This window comes from Limulus polyphemus, unplaced genomic scaffold (assembly GCF_000517525.1).
Source record: "Limulus polyphemus unplaced genomic scaffold, Limulus_polyphemus-2.1.2 Scaffold2834, whole genome shotgun sequence".
NCBI classification, from domain to species: domain Eukaryota; kingdom Metazoa; phylum Arthropoda; class Merostomata; order Xiphosura; family Limulidae; genus Limulus; species Limulus polyphemus.
In genome coordinates, this window is record NW_013668444.1 from 7,471 (window position 1) to 33,555 (window position 26,085).

A 26,085-nucleotide genomic window follows, 5' to 3' on the forward strand; every position below is an offset into this window, starting at 1 on the left:
TTCAGTAACTGTATAAAAATGATGTTTATGTCTGATAAAATATTTTCTCTTCATTCAGTAACTGTATAAAAATGATGTTTATGTCCAATAAAATATTTTCTCTTCACTCAGTAAGTGTATAAAAATGATGTACAAGTCCAACAAGCTATTTTATATTAACGTTTTCTAAAGAAAGAACAATGAAAAGTTTCATTTCTATCTATCTATCTATCTCGTTATTTTCTGTCTTTTCTAGATTACACTTTTTTTGCATCAAAAAGCAACATTAAATGATGTGATAACAAACTCCTTAGACTCCATCAAAGGATGTGGTGATAAATATTGATAGAAACATTACCTTATATTACGATGAAGAAAATGTTTGTTGCTGTATTCCTGCCGTAGAGTCTAATGATTCTGTAATATCAGTGGTAATATGAGTTATATGTAACACGTCCACAGGGAACTATCTAAACATTGAATGAAGAATTGAAGCAATATTTGAGACCTTTGTTTGTAAGCTTTCTTGATTATATCAGCATTCAAAGATTATTGTTATTGATAGATATATATTCATTTCTGTAACTGTTTAACAATTGGACAATGTTATTACCCATAACTACATACCTTCAATAACGTTTTGTCATATGTTTATGATACATATTGAAATAAGTGTTTATGAACACTTCTTGTTTCTGTTTTAGTAGTTGTAAATATGACAGCAGTTGAAGACCGATCAATTTCTTTACCCTGTAATGTATCTTTCCCGGCTGGAGACTATGCGATTTCCTTAGTGCTGTGGTTCCGGGGGGACTCTGGAGTCCCGATTTACAGTCTAGACGCCCGAAATGGTTCGATCTACAAAGCCTTTCATTTCACGGACGACATTCTAGGAACACGTGCTTACTTCGATCTGACCTCAAGGCCACCGCTACTAAAGATCGCACCGGTCAAGAAAAAGGACGAAGGAGAGTATGAATGTCGAGTGGATTATCGACGCGCACGAACGGAAAAATGGAGAGCTCACGTGAGAGTGATTGGTAATATATATATTTTTTTTCCATATCTTTAAAACTATTAACAGCATTTTTTTTTGTTATTTCAGACTGGTTAAAGAAGAAGTCGTAGTTAATTACTGCCATTTTTATGACTTTGATGACAAAATAACAAACAAAAGTGATACTGCTTGTAAAACAGTATGGTGAAAATTGGAAAATATATTGTATTGCATAAGATTATTCGTTTTTCTCTTGACTATCACTTTTGTTATAAATATCTTTATTTTTCGAATTGAAACATAGAAATGTAAAAAATAAGACTTATATTGATACTATATACAAATATTACACTGCTTTGTGAAATCTGTAAGCGAATTCCTTATACATATAGGAAGTTAATATTAATAGTATAGTATCAATCTTACATTAATATCATTTTTATTTTAGCGCTTTACCCGAAATCTAACTAAAAACTTTGATAAAGCACATTAGATCATTCCTTTTTGGTTAAGTATATCTAACATTGCAGGGAGATTTTTCACAACATTGTATAAGAAATAACACACGAAAATCTATAAAATATATGTAACACTTGAGGAGCAAATGCATCCCAGCCTCAAAATATTGTGTTGAATGGCAATAAAGACCCCGCCAGTACTCGATGAAATAATTTTCTTAGCTACACATCATTACAAAAGCTGTGGAATCAAAGCTGTATCACCGGCAGCTTGACTATCCGGTCGCTGCTATCTCCGCGGTGTTGCTTCATCTTCAGATTGAAGCGTCACTTTCCTCCTCTGACTATTCTTGAATTTGATAAACATCATTTTCGCTTTTAGATCCACTGCTTTCTTCCAAGTTAGCTATAGTTTTTTCTCCCAACCCTTTGACAATGGCTTGACGCGACACACTTGTATCCTGACTTTCAACTTTGGAGCGACACGTGTAAAAGAATCAGCGTTAATAAAATCTCTACTTAGCTACAAAGTAAACTATGAAACTAAGATTGCCATTATAGTCTCTCAAGCTGTTTCTGGAATGTTCTGGAAATTGATCTCTACAATTTTCTTGCACGTTTCATGGAAAAGATTACGTGGTATATTAAAAAAACAAAACAGGGACAACGTAAAAAATATTATCTTAAATATCATCTTTCTGAAGTACAATATAACTTACTAAAATATGGTTCAATGTGATAATTGTGTCGTTAAAAATTAATTTCAGTTCTAATCGTATTAAATATATTCATTCTTGGTTGTTGGTTGTTGTTAAGCACAAAGCTACACAATGGGTTATCTGTGCTCTGCCACCACGAGTATCGAAACTCAATTTTTAGCGTCGTAAGTCTGCAGACTTACCGCTGAGCTGCTGGGGGACAAATTTTGATTAACGTAATAAGTGGAGAATTAAAATTCATTGGTTGCTAGTTGCAAGTTTAATTTGAATGTATAATTTAAAGATACACACTTATACCTTTAAATCATGTTTATTGATTACATAAGCATAACATTACAGTGTTCAGTTTAATATCGCGATTTTAGAAATACAGGTTTTATTATTTCACGTTTGACCTTTACCGAAACGAATTGCAGTGAAAAAGTCGATAAGTATTCAGAATAAGCCATAGTTAAAAATTTATTCTAAAACCTTAAAATTTTATTATTTGTACGCCTGGCATAGCCTAGTGGTTAGAGAGCTCGACTCCCAATTTGCGGGACGCGGGTTCGAATCCCCTTCACTGAACAGATTTCTCTTTCGGCTGTGGGGGGTTATAACATAACAGTCAACCCTCCTGTATAGTGGTCAAAGAGTGGGCGGAGAGTTGTGTAATTTAGTTGTCTTCCTTCTAGTCTATCACTGCTAATTAGTGACGGCTAGCGCAGAGTAGCTTTGCGCGACAGTAAAAAAAGAAACTGTTATATGTATGCTCAAAGTGTAATTTTTATTAAAAATGCTAGCTTTTACTTTTTTTTACGGTTCATTTATCGCATTGAGGAAATTTATATGGCAGTTAGTTAATAGTCTTGGATCGTCGTTTCTATTTCCTGAAACAAACTTGTATCGTAGTTCGTCGTAAATCATCAAGCGTTGAATGAGTTTGTGTGGTATAATTTCAAAAATCAATTAACATCATTTTCAAATTTTATAGAAAGCTTAACTTTTGTACTACCCAGGGATCAGGTGAAGTTTACATGTGGTACTACACAATAACAACAACAAAAAAAAAGAGAAACAGCAAAAACTAAAACAATCCTACTTAGTGAGAGTTGTTTGTTTGTTTCCAGCTAAGCACAAAGCTACGTAATGGACTGTTCGTGCTCTGCTCACCGCCGATATTTAAACCTGGTTTCTGGCTTTATAAGTCCACATTCGTACCTCTGAGCCACTGGGGGGGGGGCAGTGGTAAGTCTGGGGCTTATAACGATAAAAATCGAGTTTCGATACCAGCGGTTAGCAGACCACAGATAGCTCTTTGCGTAGCTTTATACATAATATAAACAAACAATAACACGGCATTCTGATCTGTACCTGAACCTTCTTTTGAGCAATATAACTTTTATGTGTTCCATATTCGATGTTGATATTTTATACTTCTAAGAGAAAAGTGTTTCTTAATTGGTTCATCAAAATCCTTTGATGTAAGATAAGAAAGCAGCATTGCATCTTTTAATATTCTTTTAACACGACAGGAAATATACTAGTTCAACTACAGTATCAGTAGTTTCTCTTTTTATCAGACGTTTCATAATTAGCAGATACAACACGTCGTTTGGGAATAGACTTGCTTAATTGATCACTAAGTCTTCAACTGGGTCGTTAAAACATACAGCTTCGTGTTAAAACAGCTTTATATGTTTAGATAAGCTCCATAAAATTCAATATAAGTTTGTAAAGTGATACAGTTTGCGAAAGGAAATTATCACTTACATTTAATATATCGTGTAGAATTCGAAACAGAAAGCATCGAACCAGTGAACTTAAGTAGTGGTTAAATAAAAATAATGATGTATTCCCCATAGGAAGAAGACATATTGTATATCCCGTGTTTCTTTCTTCTTCCCAGCAATTAAAAAATGAACTTAAGTAGTGGTTAAATAAAAATAATGATGTATTCCCCATAGGAAGAAGACATATTGTATATCACGTGTTTCTTTCTTCTTCCCAGCAATTAAAAAATGAACTTAAGTAGTGGTTAAATAAAAATAATGATGTATTCCCCATAGGAAGAAGACATATTGTATATCACGTGTTTCTTTCTTCTTCCCAGCAATTAAAAAGTTTTGGTTTGTTTGTTGGAAGTTAAGCACAAAGCTACGCGATGGGCTGGCTACCTGTGCTCTGCTCACCACGGGTATCGAAATCCAGTTTCTAGCGTTGTAAGTCCGCAGACATACCGCTGTGCCACTGGGGAGCAATTAAAAAGCGAACATAAGTGGTGGTTAAATAAAAATGATGATGTATTCCCCATAGGAAGAAGACATAGTGTATAACCCGTGTTTCTTTCTTCTTTCCAACAATTAAAATTGTGCACCATTTTTTTAGTTCTGGGTCGATTGTCTTGAACATTGGAGAGCATTTACCCTGGTTTAATGCACTCAGAACATTCTTACATTATATTTCATTTAGGTTTCCGTTTTGTTTTATGTCAAAAATGACTAAAACACATATTTTATCCTGCAGCTCCTTTATAATTCCTTCAATCCAAATGAAACTTGATACCAAATCATACAGATTTATGATTTGTGTCCTTCTTTTGATTTTACATGTCAAAGGTAAAAAAAAACAAAAAAAAACGTTAAATTAACTATTACTGTATTTTGACCAATCCACGTGGACTTTGTACCATAATACTTTCCGACAAATAAAGCAGAAAGTTTTTGGATTTATGTTTTTTGTTCGATTTTGCTGGGGTAAAAGGTAAAAACGAGTCACAATTTATGTATTATGGAGCTCTGAACCTCGAGACATTGTGTCGAAGAATAGGTCTTGTTTGCCCCAAAATTACCTGTAACATTTTTGGCGTTGTAAGTAAACATATTTATGCAGAAACTGACTGTTCTATGTATTATGAGGTGGAATTTTAGTTTGCTCCAATACATCATTCTTAGAAAGAAATTTCAATTTGATTCTGTGTTAAGTGTTTGTCCCTCTGAAGTATATGTTGTAGTTTATACCCCCTTCCAAATATTCTCAGAACTTTATCCAATGAGACGGGTGTTGTTGTTTTTTTGGGGGGGACGTATTAAATGTTGACTTTTGCAGTTTGAAACGTTTTGTGTGGATCCAGTTTGACTAACTTACAATACACCCTTTTTAAACTCTTCAAGTGAAATATGACAATATGCGTTTTCAAGGAAATAGCTAAACACGTGCTTGTTAATGTATTTACATTTACAGTGGAAACAAAATTTAAAAGGAGGAGTAATTTAAGAAACTGCAATAATCGGTAACTACTTGGGTTGCTTGAATGTGTACCATACGTGTTTTTTTATATTATAACTTAAGATATATATATAGCATAATTTATTTATATTTCGTAGAGGATGTAACACTACATTTTAACATAAACGTGCGTATATTGCTGTTATTTTGCTTTTCAAGGAGGATGAACATACATTTTTCATATCTACAGATCTACGAAGTTGAAATATTATGCACATATTTATAAATTTTAACGAAATAAACTGTACATCATATTTAACAATTGCTCATCCTAAACTAACTTCTATAATTGTATTATCGTTATTTAAAAAAAATATTCTTAAAGCCGAACTTTAACTTATTTGACTGTGGAAATGTCTTTCAGTTCCTCCCAAAAATGCTGTTATTAAAGATGCACAAGGAAAACGAGTTGAAGGAATTATTGGTCCATTCAACGACGGAGATATGTTAGCTTTATCCTGTGAAGCTGAAGGTATGAGTTACATGATAACGGCGATTTATTCCCATGTACCAGGATAGTAAGGTATATCTGTGGCTATAGTAACAGCAGTAATCATTGTATTAAGTATTATTGTCATTGTATGTGTAACGGAAACCGAAAAAACGACAAATAGATTACTTGTAAGAAGATTCCTCATGGAATTCTTTGATACCATAAATTTGCTAAGGCTACTGTAATAAAATATTGAAGCCAGAAATCATACGATACGAATGATATTAGAATCTACGCACACATTATGACAGTTATTGTAATACTTTTCTGTTCTGTGTTCAATGGATGTATGTATATTGCGCACACACACACACATATAAAACAATAGGCCTATTTATTATTATATCCTCTGTTCTGAAATCTTTCTAAACCTAAGTCTTCAGAAATTATACAAGCTTTTCTTTTATTCAAGACAGTTATGTGTGTGTTTGTGTTATTATCGAGAACACAGCAATTCATTTTAAACACCAAAAAGTGTAATGTAAATTTATTTCATTAGAACATATTAAAGGTTAATAACCAATAATCATATAATTATGAACTATTTTTCTTTTATAAATACATTGTTAGAAGATATGCTGATATACGTGGCAATTTGAATTTAAAATATTTGAAATGTTAAAGTCAAACTAAAATCAACAGATTAAAGAACTGCCCACCTTCATAAAACACAACAGTTAGAATCCATTAAAGTTAAAACAAACGTTTCCATATAAATTGTTTTTATGAACGTTTGATTCGATACACTTGTTGATGGTCCAACGATACTTTCATAAACGACAACAACAACAAAAAACATATTTGCGTTAGAGTTTTAATGAAAACCAAAACTGACCTCTTATTATGTGTTTTAAAGGAAATAGCTATACACGTATTTGTTAATGTATCTACACTTACAATGGAAACACAACTTAAAACCAGGAGTAATTTAAGAAACTACAATAATCGATTATTATTATAAGTTATCATTTCCGCACGTAAGCTACAGTTGCATTACGATTACACTTTACAATTCTGTAGTGATTGTTGTGGTAGTGAAACAAGCGGTATATTTAAGTCAATATTATCTACCTCAAACTGAACAGTTTATTGTAATTATATTGTTTAAGTCTTCTTATTTCTGTACGAATTTTTCCGATTGTTTTATTAATATATCAAATTACATATAAGTGTAAGATAACATCATGAATGCGAACTATTTCTTAAACATTTCAACAATTTAGTCTATTAATATACAAAAACACACTAATGTGAAAGACGACACCATGAGCATAAAAACGCGCTATTTGAATCATAACTTTTTATTTTTAAACGTATTTTAATATTTTCGAGTAATAAAAAACACGTGTAAAAAAGAGAACACTATGAATATTCTATGCACACTTTGTACAATAATTATCTGGGATTTCCAGTGTCATCGATTTTTTTAAAATTAACAGAGGAAATATATCTCAAGTACGTAGAGCTAACACTGACAAGTAATGAACTTTCTCTTGTTTCATAAAGGAGATCCCATCCCGAATGTCACGTGGTGGAGGGATTCGACCCTTTTAGACGGTGATTACAGTGTTACTCCAGGAGGAATTGTGCGAAATGAACTGTTAATCAAAAGGCTACACAGGGACCACTTAATGTCAGTGTTGACATGCCAGGCATCTAACACAAACCTTAGTGTACCCGTCTTCAGATCAGTGACATTAGATATAAACTGTGAGTATCGGAGTGAAAAATGACCTAGCGTTTTATATTTATTGAGGGTTTTAAGGGTTTAAGTGTAAAAGTTTCCAATGATCTGTTCATCTCGTATCGCATTCAATTTCTGCTTTTTAAGTGCAGTTTGGAATTAATAATTAAAACTTAGATTTTAGTGCGACATTGATGTGTATCATGATGTAAAGTGATATGCTATATACAACATTGTTCAACTACATGTATTTACGTTACTGTTTAAACGGCGAAACCTGGCGAATCATTAGAAACCAATAGCTTCAAAATTTGTGGTGAAAATCACAATAACACCAGATGTTTTGTTTTCCACCTATTGCTTTCTAATGCTCTGCCCGTCTTCGGTGTTTAAACCGTAACTTTGAAAATATAATACTGCATATATGAATAACGTTTCAAAGAATCTTTTGTCTCTCATCGCACAGCCCAACTGGTATTAACAAAGGGCCTCTTGAGAAGTGACTTAAGGGTGATAAAATATAGATCTGAAAGGCTATTCCCACACGCTTCTGATTTTGATTCTGCAATGGACAAAGTAAGAGGAATGTGAAAAGCAAAACAACTGCAGTTAACGTGATTTTTATCACAGCTTTTAGGCTTATATTGTTAAACCGCATATTAAAAATTTTGTAAAGGATTTTGTAATTGCAATTTGATAACACTGTTGATTAAACCTTTATGTGTTTTGTTGAAAAGAAAGTTAGTTAAAAACATATCTTAGACATACTTAGTTCATGCAAATGTCTACAAATACATTTTCGGATATTGTGTTCCGTACATAAACTAGAACCTAAAGTGTTGCAAAGTTTATGGAAATCAATACGTTACTTTGTTATTTCTTTTACCCTTACTTCTAATTTAGATTGTACATTCGCTGTTGAAATACAGTTCAAAAATTGCAATTAGGGCGTGGGTAAAAGTTTGATGCTGCTGTTATTTGAAGTTAAGCACAAAACTACACAATGGGCTACTTGTGCTCTGCCCACCATGGGTATCGAAACTCCGTTAAATTTAATGCAACTATAATACATATAAAAAAACTCGCCACGAGATACTGTATTAGAAGAAATAGGCCTACTGCTGATTTAAGCTCATTTTCCTTTGAATGTTGTAAGTTGTACAACTGTTATTTTATTATTACATACATATCATTATTTCTGTAAAACGAAATTTAGTTTAAACGTTCGAAAAATCCTCTCTTTACTTCGTTTAATGTTTTTTACTTATTGGGCCCGCACAGATTCGTGTGCTTCATTTCATAATCCTTTACCTAAATCCGAGGAATGTCACAGTTTAATGATATTAAACTGTGACATTCCTCGGACTTAGGTAAAGGATTATACATGTAGCTATCATTAAACTGTGACATTCCTCGGATTTAGGTAAAGGATTATACATGTAGCTGTTAAACTGTGACATTCCTCGGATTTAGGTAAAGGATTATACATGTAGCTATCATTATCAGTATTATTAACTTTCCATTTTAAAATACATAGAAAATTAAAGCTAATCTTAACTTTTTGTTGTGAGTATCCTAAGGAACTTAAAAGGTCTTTAAATACACCTATAAAGCATGTGCTTGTTTTCTCTAGATAAATTTCTTACGTAATTAAAAATAGTTGAGTATCAAAACATCACTATTTTTATTATACATTTAACGTAAGGTTTGGGTTATGGTTGAATTTATTATATTTGTCTCTCAGTAAATTTTAATTATTTGTTTGTTCATTAACTCAGATGTTTGACATATCAACGTAATAGGACTGTAATTACGCCACTGTAATTAAAATTGTTCCAGTATTTGTTGAAGTGGAACTTGAATTGATAGTTCATTAAAATTTATGTGGCCATTATTGAAAATGCCAGAAAACACACTAACCACGACACTATGCCGCATAATCCAGACCCATAGAGCTAATTTTCACTATACATCATTCTTGCGTGGCTGTAAACGTTGATATGAAACAACAACACGAATATCTCCTTCTGAGTCATTAAGTATCAGTTCCGTCAAAACACCATACATGCGATAATAAACCCAGAACCCGCCTTCCAGTTAAATGAAATAAATAACTTGTGACAAAATTCTCGTACTTATAATGGATAGTAACATGCGGAAACGAAAGCAACTTTAATCCCCACTTTCTCAAATGGACTTATACTTTTCTTTTAATAAATAGATGACTAGATTCCTATACATAAATAGATACTAATAATAAATGATGCGAAATTTAAGCATATCTATTTTCATGGGTATATATTAAAACAATTTTCTCGAATACGTACCCTAGAAAGATAATGGAGTTTTTAGGAAAACAAAATAATTAAGCTATCACGATATTTTAATTGAGAAACTAGAACCATTTGAGGTATTATTAAATTTTCAATGTTTTGTTTTATCAGCTGGCTTCAACCATAGTTTCTGATAACGCCAAATTTGTTTAAACACGAGATACAGTTTTTTCGATGGTTTGTTGGATTAAATTAGCCAATAATGTGGACACTATAGTACGTTGTGGTTGTTGCATAATGGGTTATAACAAAACAATACATCAAGTTAAGCAGAAAAGCATTATTTTAATTTTTTAATTAGTAAACTTCCAAACTTTGTTCCAACTTAAAGCTATATGCTTCATGTGCGTGGAATTGTTTTTTTGTTTTGTAAAATTGGCGAATAATCAGTAGATATATTGAAAATAAACACAAAACAAAGGATTGCCAATTTTCCTTTTTAAAGACCCTTGAGTGAATGTTTTTTGTAAAGAAATACAAGCCTTAAGCGATGGCAGGCGATGATTAATGACGTTATACATTTTATAAGTAGATTTAAGAAAATTTTTAAATATCCGTTACAAGAAGCTTAATATGTTTTTGCAAGGAACAAGAAAAGTATAAGATATATACATGATTTATAGTGTGAGCATAATTCATGTTTTCTAGGTTGTGAACATATTTTTTTTCTTCTAATTTTACTTTAAAACATAAGCTGATTTAATACAGAATTTAACGTTATTTGAGACCTGACGGCTAATATTTGACATTCTCTCTGTCATCTTTAAACATACGTAATATTTTGTAACTAATATATTAATTAACTCTAGAATTAACAACTGTTCAGCCTTTCAGACACTGTTCTGAGCTGTTCGTGCAACAAATTGCTTGTAGGTTCATGACTTTGTTGTTTACAGGGTCTCTAATATCATGAGTCACATATATAAACGTAAACAAAAATATTTTCAATATTGCAATTACTCCCACTAATTATTGCTGAGGGTCCTCGTGTATTTTACATAGAAAGTTATTGATTTCACTCTATATTTTTGGTCAGTTGTTCAAATGAGTATTGTAACATAGAATTATGATGCAATGTGTGGACCTTAACGATAGTGAACGGTATAACAACAAGTCAGTAATTTGAAAGTCAAGCTGATGAAATAATTCACCAAAATAGCTTTAACGAATATATATATATATATATGAATTGTTGTAAGTATTGTAGTAGTTTTTTAAAAACAAATAATTTTCTTTCCTCTAAACTGTTGCCAGTAAAGCCTCTGGAAGTCCGAATTTCAACTGTAAATCGCCCTTTATTGGCAGGCCAACAAGTAGAACTAGTTTGTCAGTCAAGTGGATCAAGACCACCAGCACGAATTTTGTGGTGGAAAGGAAGTGAAAAAATGTCCAACATTTCATACACAAGAAACGACAATGTGACAATTAGCAAACTTACATTTACACCCACGATTCAAGATCATGAAATATATTTATCATGTAAGGCAGACAATCCCGTGTTTTCAAACAGTGCCTTGGAAGATGGTTGGATAATTACTGTTTATCGTAAGTAAGGCTTTGGGAAATATATATATTAGTGTATATATATATAACAACAACTTATTTCATAACAGCTAGATAAATGATTTAATTCTTTGTTTAATTTAAGAGCTTTCATCCAAGGTGGATTCTTCAGATATTAACAATAGCTTTAATTTCTCATCTACAATTAAATGTCACATACAGTTGGTGCCTGTGATTTTGACCTTTACCAAAGGTCGTCTAGAAGGTTGCATTTAATATGGTTAGAGTCAGGGAGTTATTGCACGAGCTCTTGGCCTGTCAAGTTGATGTCTGCATATCATCATCACGAAGTTTAATGACAACGGTATTACAGCTGCTAAACATCGACCCGGACGGCCGTAAAGCTTTACACGGCGCGACAATAGAGCACTGACAAGGCTAGTTGTAAAAGACCCTCGTCACAGACTATCAGATGTTGCAGAAACAGCAGGCAGGAGCGAAGACACAACTCGTTGGACCCTACACAAGTTTGACTACCAAAGATGCCTTTGCTAGGAGAAAACCTTGGTTGACTACAACACTTGTAAGTTGGTGATTTTAATGGGATATTGAAATATTATTTTATGGAGTTCTGTAGGACAGTAGTATTCGCCGATGAATCCCAGTTTCAACAATTCAGCTCAAGCAGACGTGCGTGGGTATGGAGAAAGGAAGGTGACAAATTCCTACCATAGAGAATCGTCAAACATAATGGGATCAGTGTTATGGTGTTGGAAGCCATCTGGTATGATAATAAAACGAACTTTGTTTTCACTGATGGTTGTTGAAATGCTTCTGGTTACATCAGTGTTATGCAGAACCACACCCTACCATATTTCATCAGCAGATGTTTTACAGTCTCACATACATATATATTTCAGGAAGACAGTGTCACTTGGCACAAAGTCAAAGCGACAAAGAATCATTAAACTTCTGTCTTGGGTTTCATGTATCACCAATATGATCCCCATAGAACACATATTTGAGCAATTAGACAGAGAGCTAAGGGAAACACGTTCTCTGGTCACCAATTTAGAATAGTTAAGGACCACACTCCTCCATATATGGCAGAACCTGGACAAAGGTGTTATTCAGAAACTGATCAATACCATGACAAATACATCAAAGTACTATCCAGTGCACGTGGTAATTTAACTTGTGGAATGCAGCTCTAACATAGATGTACTTTCAATGACAGATAATTGTGCTATCAATAATTCACGTGTACTGTGTATTTACCGTTTGTGTTCTTAAGACAACATGAGAAACAACTTCCAAACAACTTATTTCTCCATCTGGATAGCAGTCCTGAATCAGGACTTTTTAAATCTTGGTATCACCGATCTGTTTATTCTGCTCAGGTCTCGTATAAAGTACCATTAAGGTTGAAAATACCAAATACTAAATACTCAGTACTTCAGCTGTAAAAAGGCTTTTGTAATGTAATATCGCGAAACAACGTTTGGAGATTAAAATGATTTCTTTTTCAGTTGATAAGCCAATAATAAGACATCTGACAATAAGGAAAATATTTTAATCTAATAACTTCTTCCCTTTATTTTTCGCTTCTATTAAAAATTTTCCTTCCTTATTCATAGTACACTTTTTTTAGAGAAATTTGGTCGTCTCGCCATAAAAGGGACGAATTTGTTCTTCCGTTAGTTATTTTATACTTTTCTTCAAAACAACTTGGTCTGTGTAGCTTTGTGCGAAATTCAAAAACAAACAATCAATCCCATTATTCGTTGGTAAAAGAATATCCCAAGAGTTGACGATGGGTGGTGTTAACTAGCCGTCTTCCCTTTAGTCTATCACTGCGAAATTAGAGACGGCTAGTGCATATAGTCCTCGTGTAACTTTGCGCAAAATTCCAAAGAAACCACATTTTACATGAGTGAAATATTTCGTTCAAAATTCTATGAAGAGGAGACTCAAAGACATTTTTAGTAAATGTAATGAAGCAAATATTTGCAGACCCTAGAATTTGATGAGAGTTTTCTTCTACCGTGTTTCTGTAAAACGAAATAAAATAATTGGTTTGAATTATTCGGATAAACCTTGTCAACTATCTCACTTAGATTATTTGAAGGCTGGTTATAAATATATTATTGTTCATGGAAACGGATCTGTGATTTTAACGTTAAGAAATCTTTTAACAGTAATGGCATTAACTGTATTTGTTTTATTATGGAAATATAATTTCATCAAAGGCGCATTGAAAATAATACGTCCGGATACAATACAGGGTGCTAAAGAACCACATTATACAGCGTACCTAAATCGCTTATCTCATAACCTAGCATTGCTTTTATTTCTATTCTTCCCCCCCCTATTTTTATCAACGAAATTAACGATTTGAATAAGATGCAAAGCAGTATGCAAGATGACGCTAAGATCAATGAGCACTGTCTAGAACAGATTATATTTGCACTATATTCATTTATGGATAGGCCTGATTTGCTGATTGAGAATAATGGAAAGCATATTGAACACCTTTTAGTTTTTTGAAACACCACGTGCCATTTTCAAATTCTCTGAATAAAAATAAACAATTTTCAATGTGATTCATGAAATTTAGTTTCAGTAGGACACGTAATTCTTTAAAATATAATCGTCTTAAATATGGGATTTCTTTTTACTCCCTCTAGATATTGGCTAAGCAGAGAATTTACGAGCCATGTTGAATTTACATAAAATCTATATTAGACACCCTAAAGATAGTTCCTTCTACTGCTTTAAGAACTTTCATATTTGTTGTAAGAAATCTAGTAGCCCTTTAAAGTTTTGTTGTTATCGTTTTTAGTATAGCCTAAAGTACAGAGATTATTATACTGACCAGGAACATTTATGGAAAAAAATATAATTCTCTTGAAATAGGGCTTTTGGTATTTGATAAGTGTTTTTGTGTGTGCATATTTAAGATCTATTTAAAGTATCGGTTTGAGTTTAAGTTAGATGTGGTGTATTTTTATTCTGAAATTTTACTTATCTTTAATTTCTCTGTAAAATTGAGATTTTTATAGGCATTTCAAGGCTGACGAGCGGTACCATAAACCTGGTGGAAATAAATGAAATCAACCTAAGATAACCGTCTATATAATACTTCCCAGGAAGAGTGATGTATAACTACATATTGTATTTAAAAACGCACAATTCAGTGTATTTTATACTTTTAAAAACAACATTTATTCTAAATTCCTTTGAGTATTTGAAATAATAGAAAAGTTGTGTAGTTACCTATGCATTCTATTTTTGGCTTTATTTACTCACAAACGTATTGACTTCCTTTATTGTGGAAGCGGAAGAACTACTATAAACTGTAAAAACATTTAAACACCGTGTACATACCTCCTTAAAAAATTGCAATATTTCAACTAGATTTCATCTATCATAATTTTTGATATTGATAAGCGTTTTCTATCCTTTCTGCACACTGGTTACAGGCCGCCAACTAATGAGACTCCCCTGAATCATTAACTACCACATCCTCCGAACTACTAACGATATCTAAATCATTAGGTTCCATTATATGTGGATGGTGAGCTATACTTTCCATTATATGTGGATGGTGAGCTATACTATCACCTTGTGCTTTGTCTATTTATGGAATCTTTATCTATTCTTACCTGATTATACACTAGAAGAACGAAAAGAACTGTTAGGTTAGAATATAAATAAAGGAAACTTGAGTGAGTAATTGTTTTACGAACTGATTGTTGAAAAATATTTCTGCAACCAATTGATTAAACATACTTTGTATTGCCAGCATTTCGAAACCACAATGTTCTGATTAGCAGACCAGAGCGTTTTTTCTGGGTCAATCATTGCTTTCATATTTACAAATGAATAATGCTTTTTATTTATATTTTATTTTAATCTCTACTTATTGCCCTAAAAAGCTTGTGTGAAATCAAGTAGTTGAAAAGAACAGTTAAAAAATATTTATCACATCATATATTCTATTGATGAAATGTTCAATTTTGGCTTCATTAAATAGTAAGAGAACTGGTATAATTAAATTTATCATTTTAAAAAAATACTAGCTTTCATTAGTTCAGATACGTCAATTTCAATGAATGGTAAATCAACTCCGTGTAGTTTTGTTAACCAGATAAACCAGAAAAACCAACAACTAAAAAAAAAAGAAACGCATCACGTTCCTTTTGTTGAAAATATCCATGACATTTCCAGTCTGATCAAAAACCTATGATACTTTTTATTTTGATCGTTTGTATTGTAATATGAAATTAGTGAGAATAATTTAAAATTTAGACCAGTCAAAGAGGTATATAATCTAGAAGTATGATTTTGAAAATACCTCAATGGTATGCTAGCTATACATTGACAACATTTGTCTGAAATCATAATTATTTTCATAAGCATCATATTTATCCATATATTTTATTCACAGTGTGGTACGAATAGAATATTACAGAGTCTAGATTAGTTTGTATTTTCCTCAAAGTTACTCGAGGGTTATCTGTGCCAGCCATTCCTAATTTAGAAGCTTTCTTGAACTACTTTTTTACCAACGAATAATGGAATCGACCGTCACATTATAAAGTCCCAACGGCTGAAATGGCTAGAGTTTCAGTGACGGGGATTCGAACCCGCGACTCGTAGTTGCGAATCGAGTACCTTAACCACTAGGTCATACCAGGCCTTAGTACTCCACAAGTTCACAGAAAGTTATTTTACGTAGCGATATTTAGTTTAATTTGTACTTTGTAACTGGTAATGAATATATCAATTAATTGCAATATTTTTTTTTTGGAAAGTATTATTTTTTTTTGTCATTGGAAGACATCATAGCTTTCCACCTTCGACAGATGCTGTGGGTGATAATTCAGTACGATGATGTAGAAGAATGAGCTATTCTCAGCAAGTACATTTTAGCTCTGTTAGACTTCTTGTTGAAACCAAACCACTTTATCTTTCGGTTTGTGTTTGTTTGTAATTAAGCACAAAGCTACACAATGGGATATCTGAGCTCTGCCAACCAGGTGTATCGAAACCCGGTTTCTAGCGTTGTAAGACCGCAATCATACCCCTGAACCACTGGGGGGCTTATCATATATATTCTTATAAAACTGAGATCAGAGTACAACGTTGTTTGCGATTCAGTACAGCTGAAGGCACTGAGTACTTATGTTCAGATAATGTTGACGGTTTTTGCCATTCCTTATTTAAAGAACATTTACACACTCCATTTAACGAGGTTTCAGACAACACGTTCTCTTTGACCGCATTATTCACTCTTACTTGTGTCTGTAGGTTAATATAATTGTAATAACCAGATAGTTCGATCTGGTGGTTTAGCGATAAACCTGAGGGCTTATAACTCTAAATTTTGTGTTTCGATACTTGCAGTGAACGCATAATAGATAGTCCATTGCACTTAACATCAAACAAATAAAAAGTAAATTCAAAACATATGAACTTTTGCGCCATTTACTGTAAACAACTTTTAATTATCATGATAATTAGCTATTTTCAAAAATGATGATTTGGAGGGCTTTTTCTTGTAACCTTTCTTTGAAATTAAACTCTATATTATTTCTGAATATCATATTATATAGTAACTGTGTAAGAAAATTCATTCGTAAACCAAATTTTCTTTAAGTTTCCAATTGGAATAATGTTTACCATATTGTCGTGATATAAAAAAGTTAACCATGCCTATCGTTCTGAGTTTTATTCTTTAAATATATTAGCATAAAATATCTGCATTCAGCTGTGAGGTTCAAAAGCTCTTTCATGATTCACAAAATCCCCAATGTACTACCGTTCAAACTGCTCCATTATCCCCAGTTACTTCTGTAGCTGCGTCAAGGGAGTACGTACTCCAAACAAATTCCGTTAGCACAGCCGCCAGTGGTTCCTTGGATCCTGAGGGGTGCAAGGAACACAAAATCCCCAATGTACTACCGTTCAAACTGCTCCATTATCCCCAGTTACTTCTGTAGCTGCGTCAAGGGAGTACGTACTCCAAACAAATTCCGTTAGTACAGCCGCCAGTGGTTCCTTGGATCCTGAGGGGGTGCAAGGAACACAAAATTCAATGCCATATTTGAGTCAAGCGACCCTGCAAACCCACTCCCTGGCCTTCATAATGCCCCATGGTAGGGGATACTCCATATAGATAAGTGCATCCACCTGGCTACTCCGAGTCTGGCTGCCAAAACTATAAAAAGGGTTCTCGGACAAACAAACACATAAATAAATCATACGCAATGTGAATTAATACAGAAATAGGATATATATATATATAGCTATATATAATGTAATTATACAGTTATTCTCAAGAGCCTATGGTTAAAACAAATTCCTTCCATCTTCTCTTACTCTTACTTCACCAGGCCTTCATAATGAATTTAAAATATATGACGCTTCCTCTCTTTGGCCAGTTATATTTTCACTTTATGGCTTCTTTATAAGAATATTTGTTATGGGTTGTCGTAATACGGCAAATTTCACTTTCTAAAGATGTCGATTATGATAGTGTATCTTTCTTCTTCAGGGGAAAACTGGGAAACTTTTGCCCCTGAAGAAGAAAGGTCCACCTCGAGTTAAAGAGTTTTTATTCATTTCTATCAAGACTTCTTGAACGTACGTATTTTTCTAACATCATGAATATCATGATAGTGTGGTAGGTATAATTAATAAGCTTAGGTTAAAACTGGTTTCACCTTACTTATAATAACTTTTCATTTTATATTTTTAGGCCTTTGCCAATAAAAATGTTTAATGAATCATTTAGGAACTATAAGGATACTACCAAACATATCTTGCTGTATCGGATAGACCTAAAAAACGTAGGTCTAACATGGCCTAGTGGTTAGGGCACTCGACTCGCAAGCTACGGGTCGTGGGTTCGAATAAAAGTCACCGAACATAAGGTGTTATACTGTGACTGCCAATCCCACTATTCTTTGATATCAGAGTAGCTCAAGAGTTGGTCTGGGTAGTGTTGACTAGCTGCCATCCGTCTTTATATCATATTTAGCAGAGATAGACATCGAGTATCTTTGCGCGAAATTCAAAACATATCAAAACTAAAGTATTTGATTATCGTTACAGAAACTAATAAAAGGTAACTAAATAGTGACCAGATTTAAGTCATCAGTTCTCATTATAAGCTTGTCATCGTCTTAGAGGAACGATGTATTCCAAAATGGAAAATATATGTTCGTTACAATTTAATTGAACTTCAGTGGGCGCTTTTGTGCAATTGACTCATTCTGAAATTACAAGGGCGTGGTATGGCATGTATGATCATTAAAACTGCTTAAATAAAGGGGTTGGGTAAAAAAGGTCCTCCAAAAATTAATAGAACACCGAAAATTGTCACCAAGTTACGTTAGAAACAAATTAATTATACGAAACAAATCCAAATAAAATTACGAAAATAACGCTCGTTAATATGTATACTACTCAAATGATCTACATAAATAATATACACACACATTGCGTGGATATTAAATTAACAATTTTGTTCAAGTCTTTTAAACAATGCGATTACATTAATTATGTAATATCTGTTTAAACAGTAATGTTTATTTGCTTGCAGTTAAGCACAAAGCTACACAATGGGCTATCTGTGCTGTGCCCGCCACGGGTATCAAAACCAGGTTTTTAGCGTTATAAGTACGTAGACTTGCCAATGGGGGGCATACAGTCATGCATTACAAACTTAAGTAGTGCAAAACTTGTTAAAACTTCTTAAAATTAAGTACATTAGTAATAAATAATAACAATAGATAATACAAGAGTATATACATATTTATATCGTCATTTTAGCATGAATGTAAAAAATAAAATAACATAATTGTAGAAATACATCCCAAAAAACATAATTTTTCCATTAATTTTCTGAGGATTTATGTTTCTAGGTTGAAATATTATTTCCTGCTCTTTTGTTTCTCTGTCTGGGAAGTTTTACTTAAAGGGTATCTTTGAGAATGAGGACGTCTATGTCACTGACAGAATGATTGCTAAAATTAATTTTTTTGGATACTGGAAGATTAGAATTTCCATTTCCTACTCGTTTAAGGTATTTCTGAAACCTGTTGCCAAGTCTGCTGTAAAGTATGCTATCCCTAGTGCGTCGAATAGAATAAATCAAACAGATATAACGGTGTATTGTCCTTTCATATCAAAAAATTATTTCGGTCTCTTCAAAACGGTATTGATGTTGACGTAGTTACAGGTAAGGCAGATACGTTGTTCGCAAAGCCTAACTTTGTTTTCGTTCTTGTCGTATTTGTTTTTTTGTTGACGCCTCAGTTTAGAATGGGCAAGTGTCGTTATTAAATTTCGCACGCGTTTGCGACAAGTCAAAGCGTGCTGAAGAAACGAAAGAAAATGTGTTTTGTTCTCGAGTTATTGTTTCAAACTTACGGGAAATTCTTATATTAATGCGATAGTTTAGAGGGTGTTACATATAAAAAACACACGCAAGCTTAGAGGGTGATATATATATAAAACACACGACAAAACACAACAAAAAAAAAGAAAGAATTGCACTAGCGTCTGTTCAGTGACTTTGGATATTACGAACACTTTACTAGAATATCACCTGACTTAGAAGTTAGTTATCTCTCGCTTCTGAAGCTATATGAAATGTTTCGGTGTTTGAGTAAAGTGTTTTACTCTTATAAAGCATCTTTTGTTATTCTTGGATGAATAGGTTTGTAGTAGACGAGGATCTGTAATAGTGGTGTTAAAGATGAGTTAGGAGGTTTCGCTTAGAGCAGGGTGAAAGTCTTGAATCAACTTGAACTACATCAAATATGCAAGAGGAGCTACGTCAATGATGGTCAACGCATCTTTTAAAATAGAGATTTGGATCTGTTTTCTCATTGAAATTGATAGATAGCTGTTCTTCGATATCCCCATGAGAAAGTAGGTATACAAGGAACCAATTTTAGTTCCCATGGCAACCCCTTTGATCTACCGATAAAATCCTCCATTGAATTCGAAAGCATGAAAGTTAAAACAAATTTGGAAACTTTCAATAGTGTTCCAGTATTTCGGTGGAAAGTCTTGGTATAGGATTTTTTTCAGTTCCTCAGAGAAATAGAAGTTTTTACTACATATATTATTGCGTTATAGCTACGTATTTTTCTCATCTGTATTAGTTAGCACGATAGAAAGGACACACTTGCACCCGTGAAAACTCTGAATAAACCTCAATGTCAAGGAATAGAGAGGTATTCAAATTTTACGAGCGTGTTTACAAGAAGTGACATAGGGTCTCTTCACTTGTGCTCTGTCGACCCTCAGAGTTTCAAATTTAAATATTTAGGTATTATTCCAGGTCTTGCCAATAAACATTTAGGTTTTACACTGGGTCTTGCCATTAGCTGTAGCTTTTGATGAATGTATAACTAGAGAAATTTGGAAAAGTAGCAATATATATATATATGTATGTGTATGTATTATCTGGAGTTAAGATCCAAGAACTTAACAGACTTCTTTGTCCATATAAGATATTAGATCATTACTTTCCTTTGTTTTTTCCTAAGTGACGATATAAGATAACTGTATGTTTGTTTTTAAGTACACAGACTTCTTTGTCCATATAAGATATTAGATCATTACTTTCCTTTGTTTTTTTCCTAAGTGGCGATATAAGGTAACTGTATGTTTGTTTTTAAGTACACAGACTTCTTTGTCCATATAAGATATTAGATCATTACTTTCCTTTGTTTTTTTTCTAAAGTGGCGATATAAGACAGCTGTATGTTTGTTTTTAAGTGCACAGACTTCTTTGTCCATATAAGATATTAGATCATTACTTTCCTTTGTTTTTTTCCTAAGTGGCGATATAAGATAACTGTATGTTTGTTTTTAAGTGCAAAGCTACAGAATGAGCTATCTGCGCAGGTACCAAGGTCCGATTTTTAGCTTTTTAAACCCTCACACTCGCCGCTTATATACAGGATTCGCAGTAAAAGAAATTAAATCATGGTCTGCAAAACATTCACGGCACATTTTATGTGAATACCTCCATATTCACATTTAAATGTGGTGTAAAGTTTTATCTTAATTATGTGAAAATATATGAAGAGTGTCCAAGAAATTAGTTATCAAGACAGTAAACTCGCTTTAGAATTAAAATATTTATGTTTACAAAAAGTGCAAGAACTGTTGTGCATAGCAAGCAGTTTCTCCTCCATTTACCTTTGTTGCAGATCTTCCCATGTTAAGACTTTCATTAGGAGCGAATATACAGCATGATTCCATTAGGGAAGGAAGTGATGTGTACTTCGATTGTAACATTCAGGCCAATCCCTGGGTATCGGAAGTCGGGTGGCGGTTTGAAGGCAAGACTCTCTTTAGCGACACAAAAACGGGTATCATCATCAGCAACCAGACGTTAGTGTTACAGAAAGTTACTCGTGAAAGGAGAGGAAGATATCAGTGTGTAGCAGCTAATGTAGTGGGAGAAGCAGAAAGTGAGGAAATTATTCTACGTGTGCATTGTAAGTGATATTAGAGGGATATTATGTTTACGTTTTTCTTCAGCTATGAACAAATGTTTAATTTTCACAACATATGTTGTCTACTTTATATACTGGTTGATGTATCTTAATAATAGATGTTAATAATTTGCAACCACACCTTGAATAGTAAGAAGATAATGAATGGATATCTGTATTTTTAGTGTGATTTTTTATGAGATGGTCATTTGTAAAATGCGCTTGTATTATTTATTTCATTTTAGAGGTGTCTGTTATATATGTATACTGAGGTTGAATAATTAAACGAAGAGATTTATACAGATAATGCTAAAATATTGCATTTTAATTACATACGCGAACTTATCAGCTCAAGCTGTTAATTCAAGTTAGTTTCTCTTTACACGTTTGAGCATCACATGTATTTTTGTTTTGTAAGTGTATCGTGGGAAAGACGTATTCTGTAGATTATCATACGAGTAATATTAATTGACAGTTATCAATTCATTTGACTAATAATGTCTATGTTTCTCAGAATAGTAAAGGATTCTTATAAAGTAATTATCTATTCAATTAAAAGAGTCTATACCATGGACCTTGTGATATGCGGACAAAATATTTTGCGGACATGGATAAAGGATGATGGTCTGTGCGTTTCTGGAAATGACACTAGGGATGATGCACATGGTTATATGTAAATAATACTGACATATAAACGGATGATGGAATGGGCAAACGTTATTCTTTCACCATAAGTGGAAGGCCACTGTGTTAAGTTTGGAACAAATGATCATGTTGGTGAAGCTATACAATCAAAGTTGACGAAACGCTGAGGTACTATTCGGGAAAAGCCACCATAAAACTAGCACAACATTGGACATTGTTATAGAAGATTTATATGCAATAAAAACCCTATATCAGTGGATAATGTTGTAGAGGTTGTGCATACCACTAAAACCCTACATTAGTGGGCATTGTTGTAGAGGATCTGCGTACCACTAAAATCCTAAATTAGTGCACATTGTTGCAGAGGAACTGTGTATCATCAAAACACTACATCAGTTGATATTGTTGCAGAGGAACTGTGTATCATCAAAACACTACATCAGTTGATATTGTTGCAGAGGAACTGTATACCCCCAAAAACCTTGTTGCAAGATCCATCCATGCTGAAAACAGTGCCTGAGATGGAGCACGTCGGAATGAGTTACTATGATCAACAATGAAGAAACCATTGCGCATTATCCTCCATACGTTTCCTTACAACTTGCGCCATTATGAACTCTGAAAAACTTTGAATTGGAATTCATAGTACGCATTACTTTCCCTAGATGAAAACTTCCCAAGGTGCATGGTGTGGACAGATGAGGCTCAGTATCCTCTTCATGGTCAAATAAGTACGTCTAATTATGTCATCAAGAGTAACAGTAGGTCAATCCTTGAACTCCCCAAAGGTCACCATGTTGTGCGATCTCCATCTGGTTTTACCCTAAGGCCGTTATTTTCTGAGGAATTAACACCTGAAGTAAGGTTTCGTGTTAAGTCTGTCAGAATAACATTGTTTTGAATTGTTGCATGTTCGTATCATACCAGGAGTATAACAGCATGAATGTTTTCAACTTATCACATATATGCAGGACAGATCTTTATCAAAGTTCGGGTTTTCAGTAGCCATTTCATTGTGCCTGGCCATCACACTCACTTGAACACCTCACCCTTGCTGGCTACTGGTTATAGGGTTTTAAGAAGACTCTTGTCATCACTCTGGAATCATTACTCAACTGAAGGATGTTATTGTGACAGAAACGTGGATGCAGTAATATATAATTATGATGGCAACATTCAAAAGTTGGCATAATGGCGGCTCCTGGTGCCTTTTTTCAGGCACCAATCAAACGCTTTTGTGTGATACACATATTCACGTACCCAAAATCAGTATAACGAAAAGACGATTCATATTTGATTTTATGGACTTATAATTATTATTGGATATAAAATTATCTATTTTTAATTGGTAATGTGTTTTAGAAACGACTACTTTCTCTCGTAATCGAATGAATATGCGTATCTTGCATTACTGGTATATAAATAATATTTCTTTAAATTTTTTCATATACCTTGAGCGTATCCCAGTCAACTTCTTACTATGTATGACTATGAAGAATAACAGTTTATTTTTTTCATATCTTTGTTCTAGATGCTCCTGTCTGTAAATCTGGCCAAAAAACCGTTTTTGGTGTCGACAGATTGGAATCTGTTAATATCAGATGCGAAACTCTGGCAGACCCTTCTGATCTTACATTTTATTGGTCTTTAAATAATACTTTTGAACGGATTGAGCTGCACTCTTTTATAACTAATGGAACGGTCAGCAAAATCACATACAGGCCAAGAACGAGATACGGTTATGGTGTGTTGAACTGTTGGGCAAGAAATGAAATTGGAATACAAAAAGAGCCCTGTCACTTTAGTATCATACCTGCAGGTAAGAGTTACATGTGAAATTCAGCTATTAATCGTTTACCTTCGATGAATAACCCAATAATATTACGGGAGTATTAAGAACGAAACGGGATTATATTTCTTGTGGGCCAAGCGCTTCCATCACAACCAACAAACGAACGTCAAATGTGTTGAGAATAGTGGCAGTTAGACTTCTCTTCTGAGCGTAAGATTCATTATGTATAAAGCATTTCTTTCATTTTTTGTTCATAAGCTTCATCATATAATTTTGGTAAAATTATAGGTATGGAATTACGAATCTATTTGGGTACATCTGCTTTATTAAGAATAACATGTTGTCTGGAGATTTTTTTTTCATGTAGATCTTCTAAGAGAGGATGAAAAAAGCTACTACAAGGCTATAAGCAGGATGGTAAAGGACAGTTTCAACTAACAACTCCAATGCAGTTGGTACAAGACAAGCAATATGGGCCTGCTACACCTAATTGCAGACGAACACCACCTATTAACAATCATTCCTCAATCGCTATTTACTCATCTCTAGTGTATTAGAAAGAAAATCGCGTTTCTTTAATTAATATATTAATCAAATTATATTAAATATGTCTTCTTTAGAATTAAGTTTTAGTTGAAATTATGACTTCGTATTCTTGATCTTTTTGTAAATTTAAATATGCATCATATTTATCTCACAAGTGTTTCAAAATAAATTACAACGCTCTTTTATTATTTTCTTTGAGTATTTTAACACATATATATATAAATCTTGAATGCTTTTCGTTTAAATAACATAAATTAAGATCAGGCTAATTATAATTCTTTATTTCTTATAATGGAAAATTACCCGTGCCTTTAGTATGTTAAACATGAAAGGTAATAATCCCTTGTTAATGTATTCTTCACAGTTGTTTTAGTTTTTATTCTACATAATGCAAATTCATTAATTTGTTTATCGACAGAATTAGCATAAAATAAGCTTCAGTTCCTTAGAAATCGAAAAATGACGTGAGAAGTGGTTATTATTTGTAGTAATATTGTTATCATTATTTCTGTCGCTTGTATTATTATTTAATAATTGATAACGATATTGTGCAGCACTATCTTTCAGTAAACGGTAATCGGTGTTTAGAAATTTTGGTAAGTAAGACTGCCAAATAGGGATATAGGCGTTTATGTAAGACAGATATACAGCGTGCTCCTAAATTATTGAACTATTTCTAAATTGAATAGAATAGAACCATAGAACCATGCCAGGTAACAATCGCGGTTTTCGGCGTGTGGGAGAGTGGACACTGAAGGTATTTTTTTCTCCACTAGTTTGATGGAGGTATGTGAAAAACATTATCTATAAAACGAAGGTACCGGCTATGGCATACTTTTGTAAACATTATCTATAAAACGAAGGTACCGGCTATGGCAAACTTTTGTAAACATTATCTATAAAACGAAGGTACCGGCTATGGCATACTTTTGTAAACATTATCTATAAAACGAAGGTACCGGTTATGGCAAACTTTCGTAAACATTATCTATAAAACGAAAGTACCGGCTATGGCAAACTTTCGTAAACATTATCTACAAAACGAAGGTACCGGCTATGGCAAACTTTTGTAAACATTATCTATAAAACGAAGGTACCGACTATGGCAAACTTTTGTAAACATTATCTATAAAACGAAGGTACCGG

The 26,085-nt window shown here is 33.3% G+C and overlaps 1 protein-coding gene across 1 annotated transcript in view; it reads left to right on the plus strand.

The window, feature by feature from the left end:
• The first annotated feature begins 694 nt into the window (after positions 1-694).
• The window catches only part of LOC106468019 (synaptogenesis protein syg-2-like), a 63,150-nt gene continuing 37,759 nt past the window's right edge, over positions 695-26,085 (plus strand). Inside the window, exons 1-6 of the mRNA XM_022396320.1 lie at positions 695-1,019; positions 5,785-5,892; positions 7,420-7,623; positions 11,185-11,475; positions 21,669-21,959; positions 24,133-24,420. Coding sequence (XP_022252028.1) covers positions 695-1,019; positions 5,785-5,892; positions 7,420-7,623; positions 11,185-11,475; positions 21,669-21,959; positions 24,133-24,420 — 1,507 coding nt within the window. The remainder of the gene's footprint in view (positions 1,020-5,784; positions 5,893-7,419; positions 7,624-11,184; positions 11,476-21,668; positions 21,960-24,132; positions 24,421-26,085) is intronic.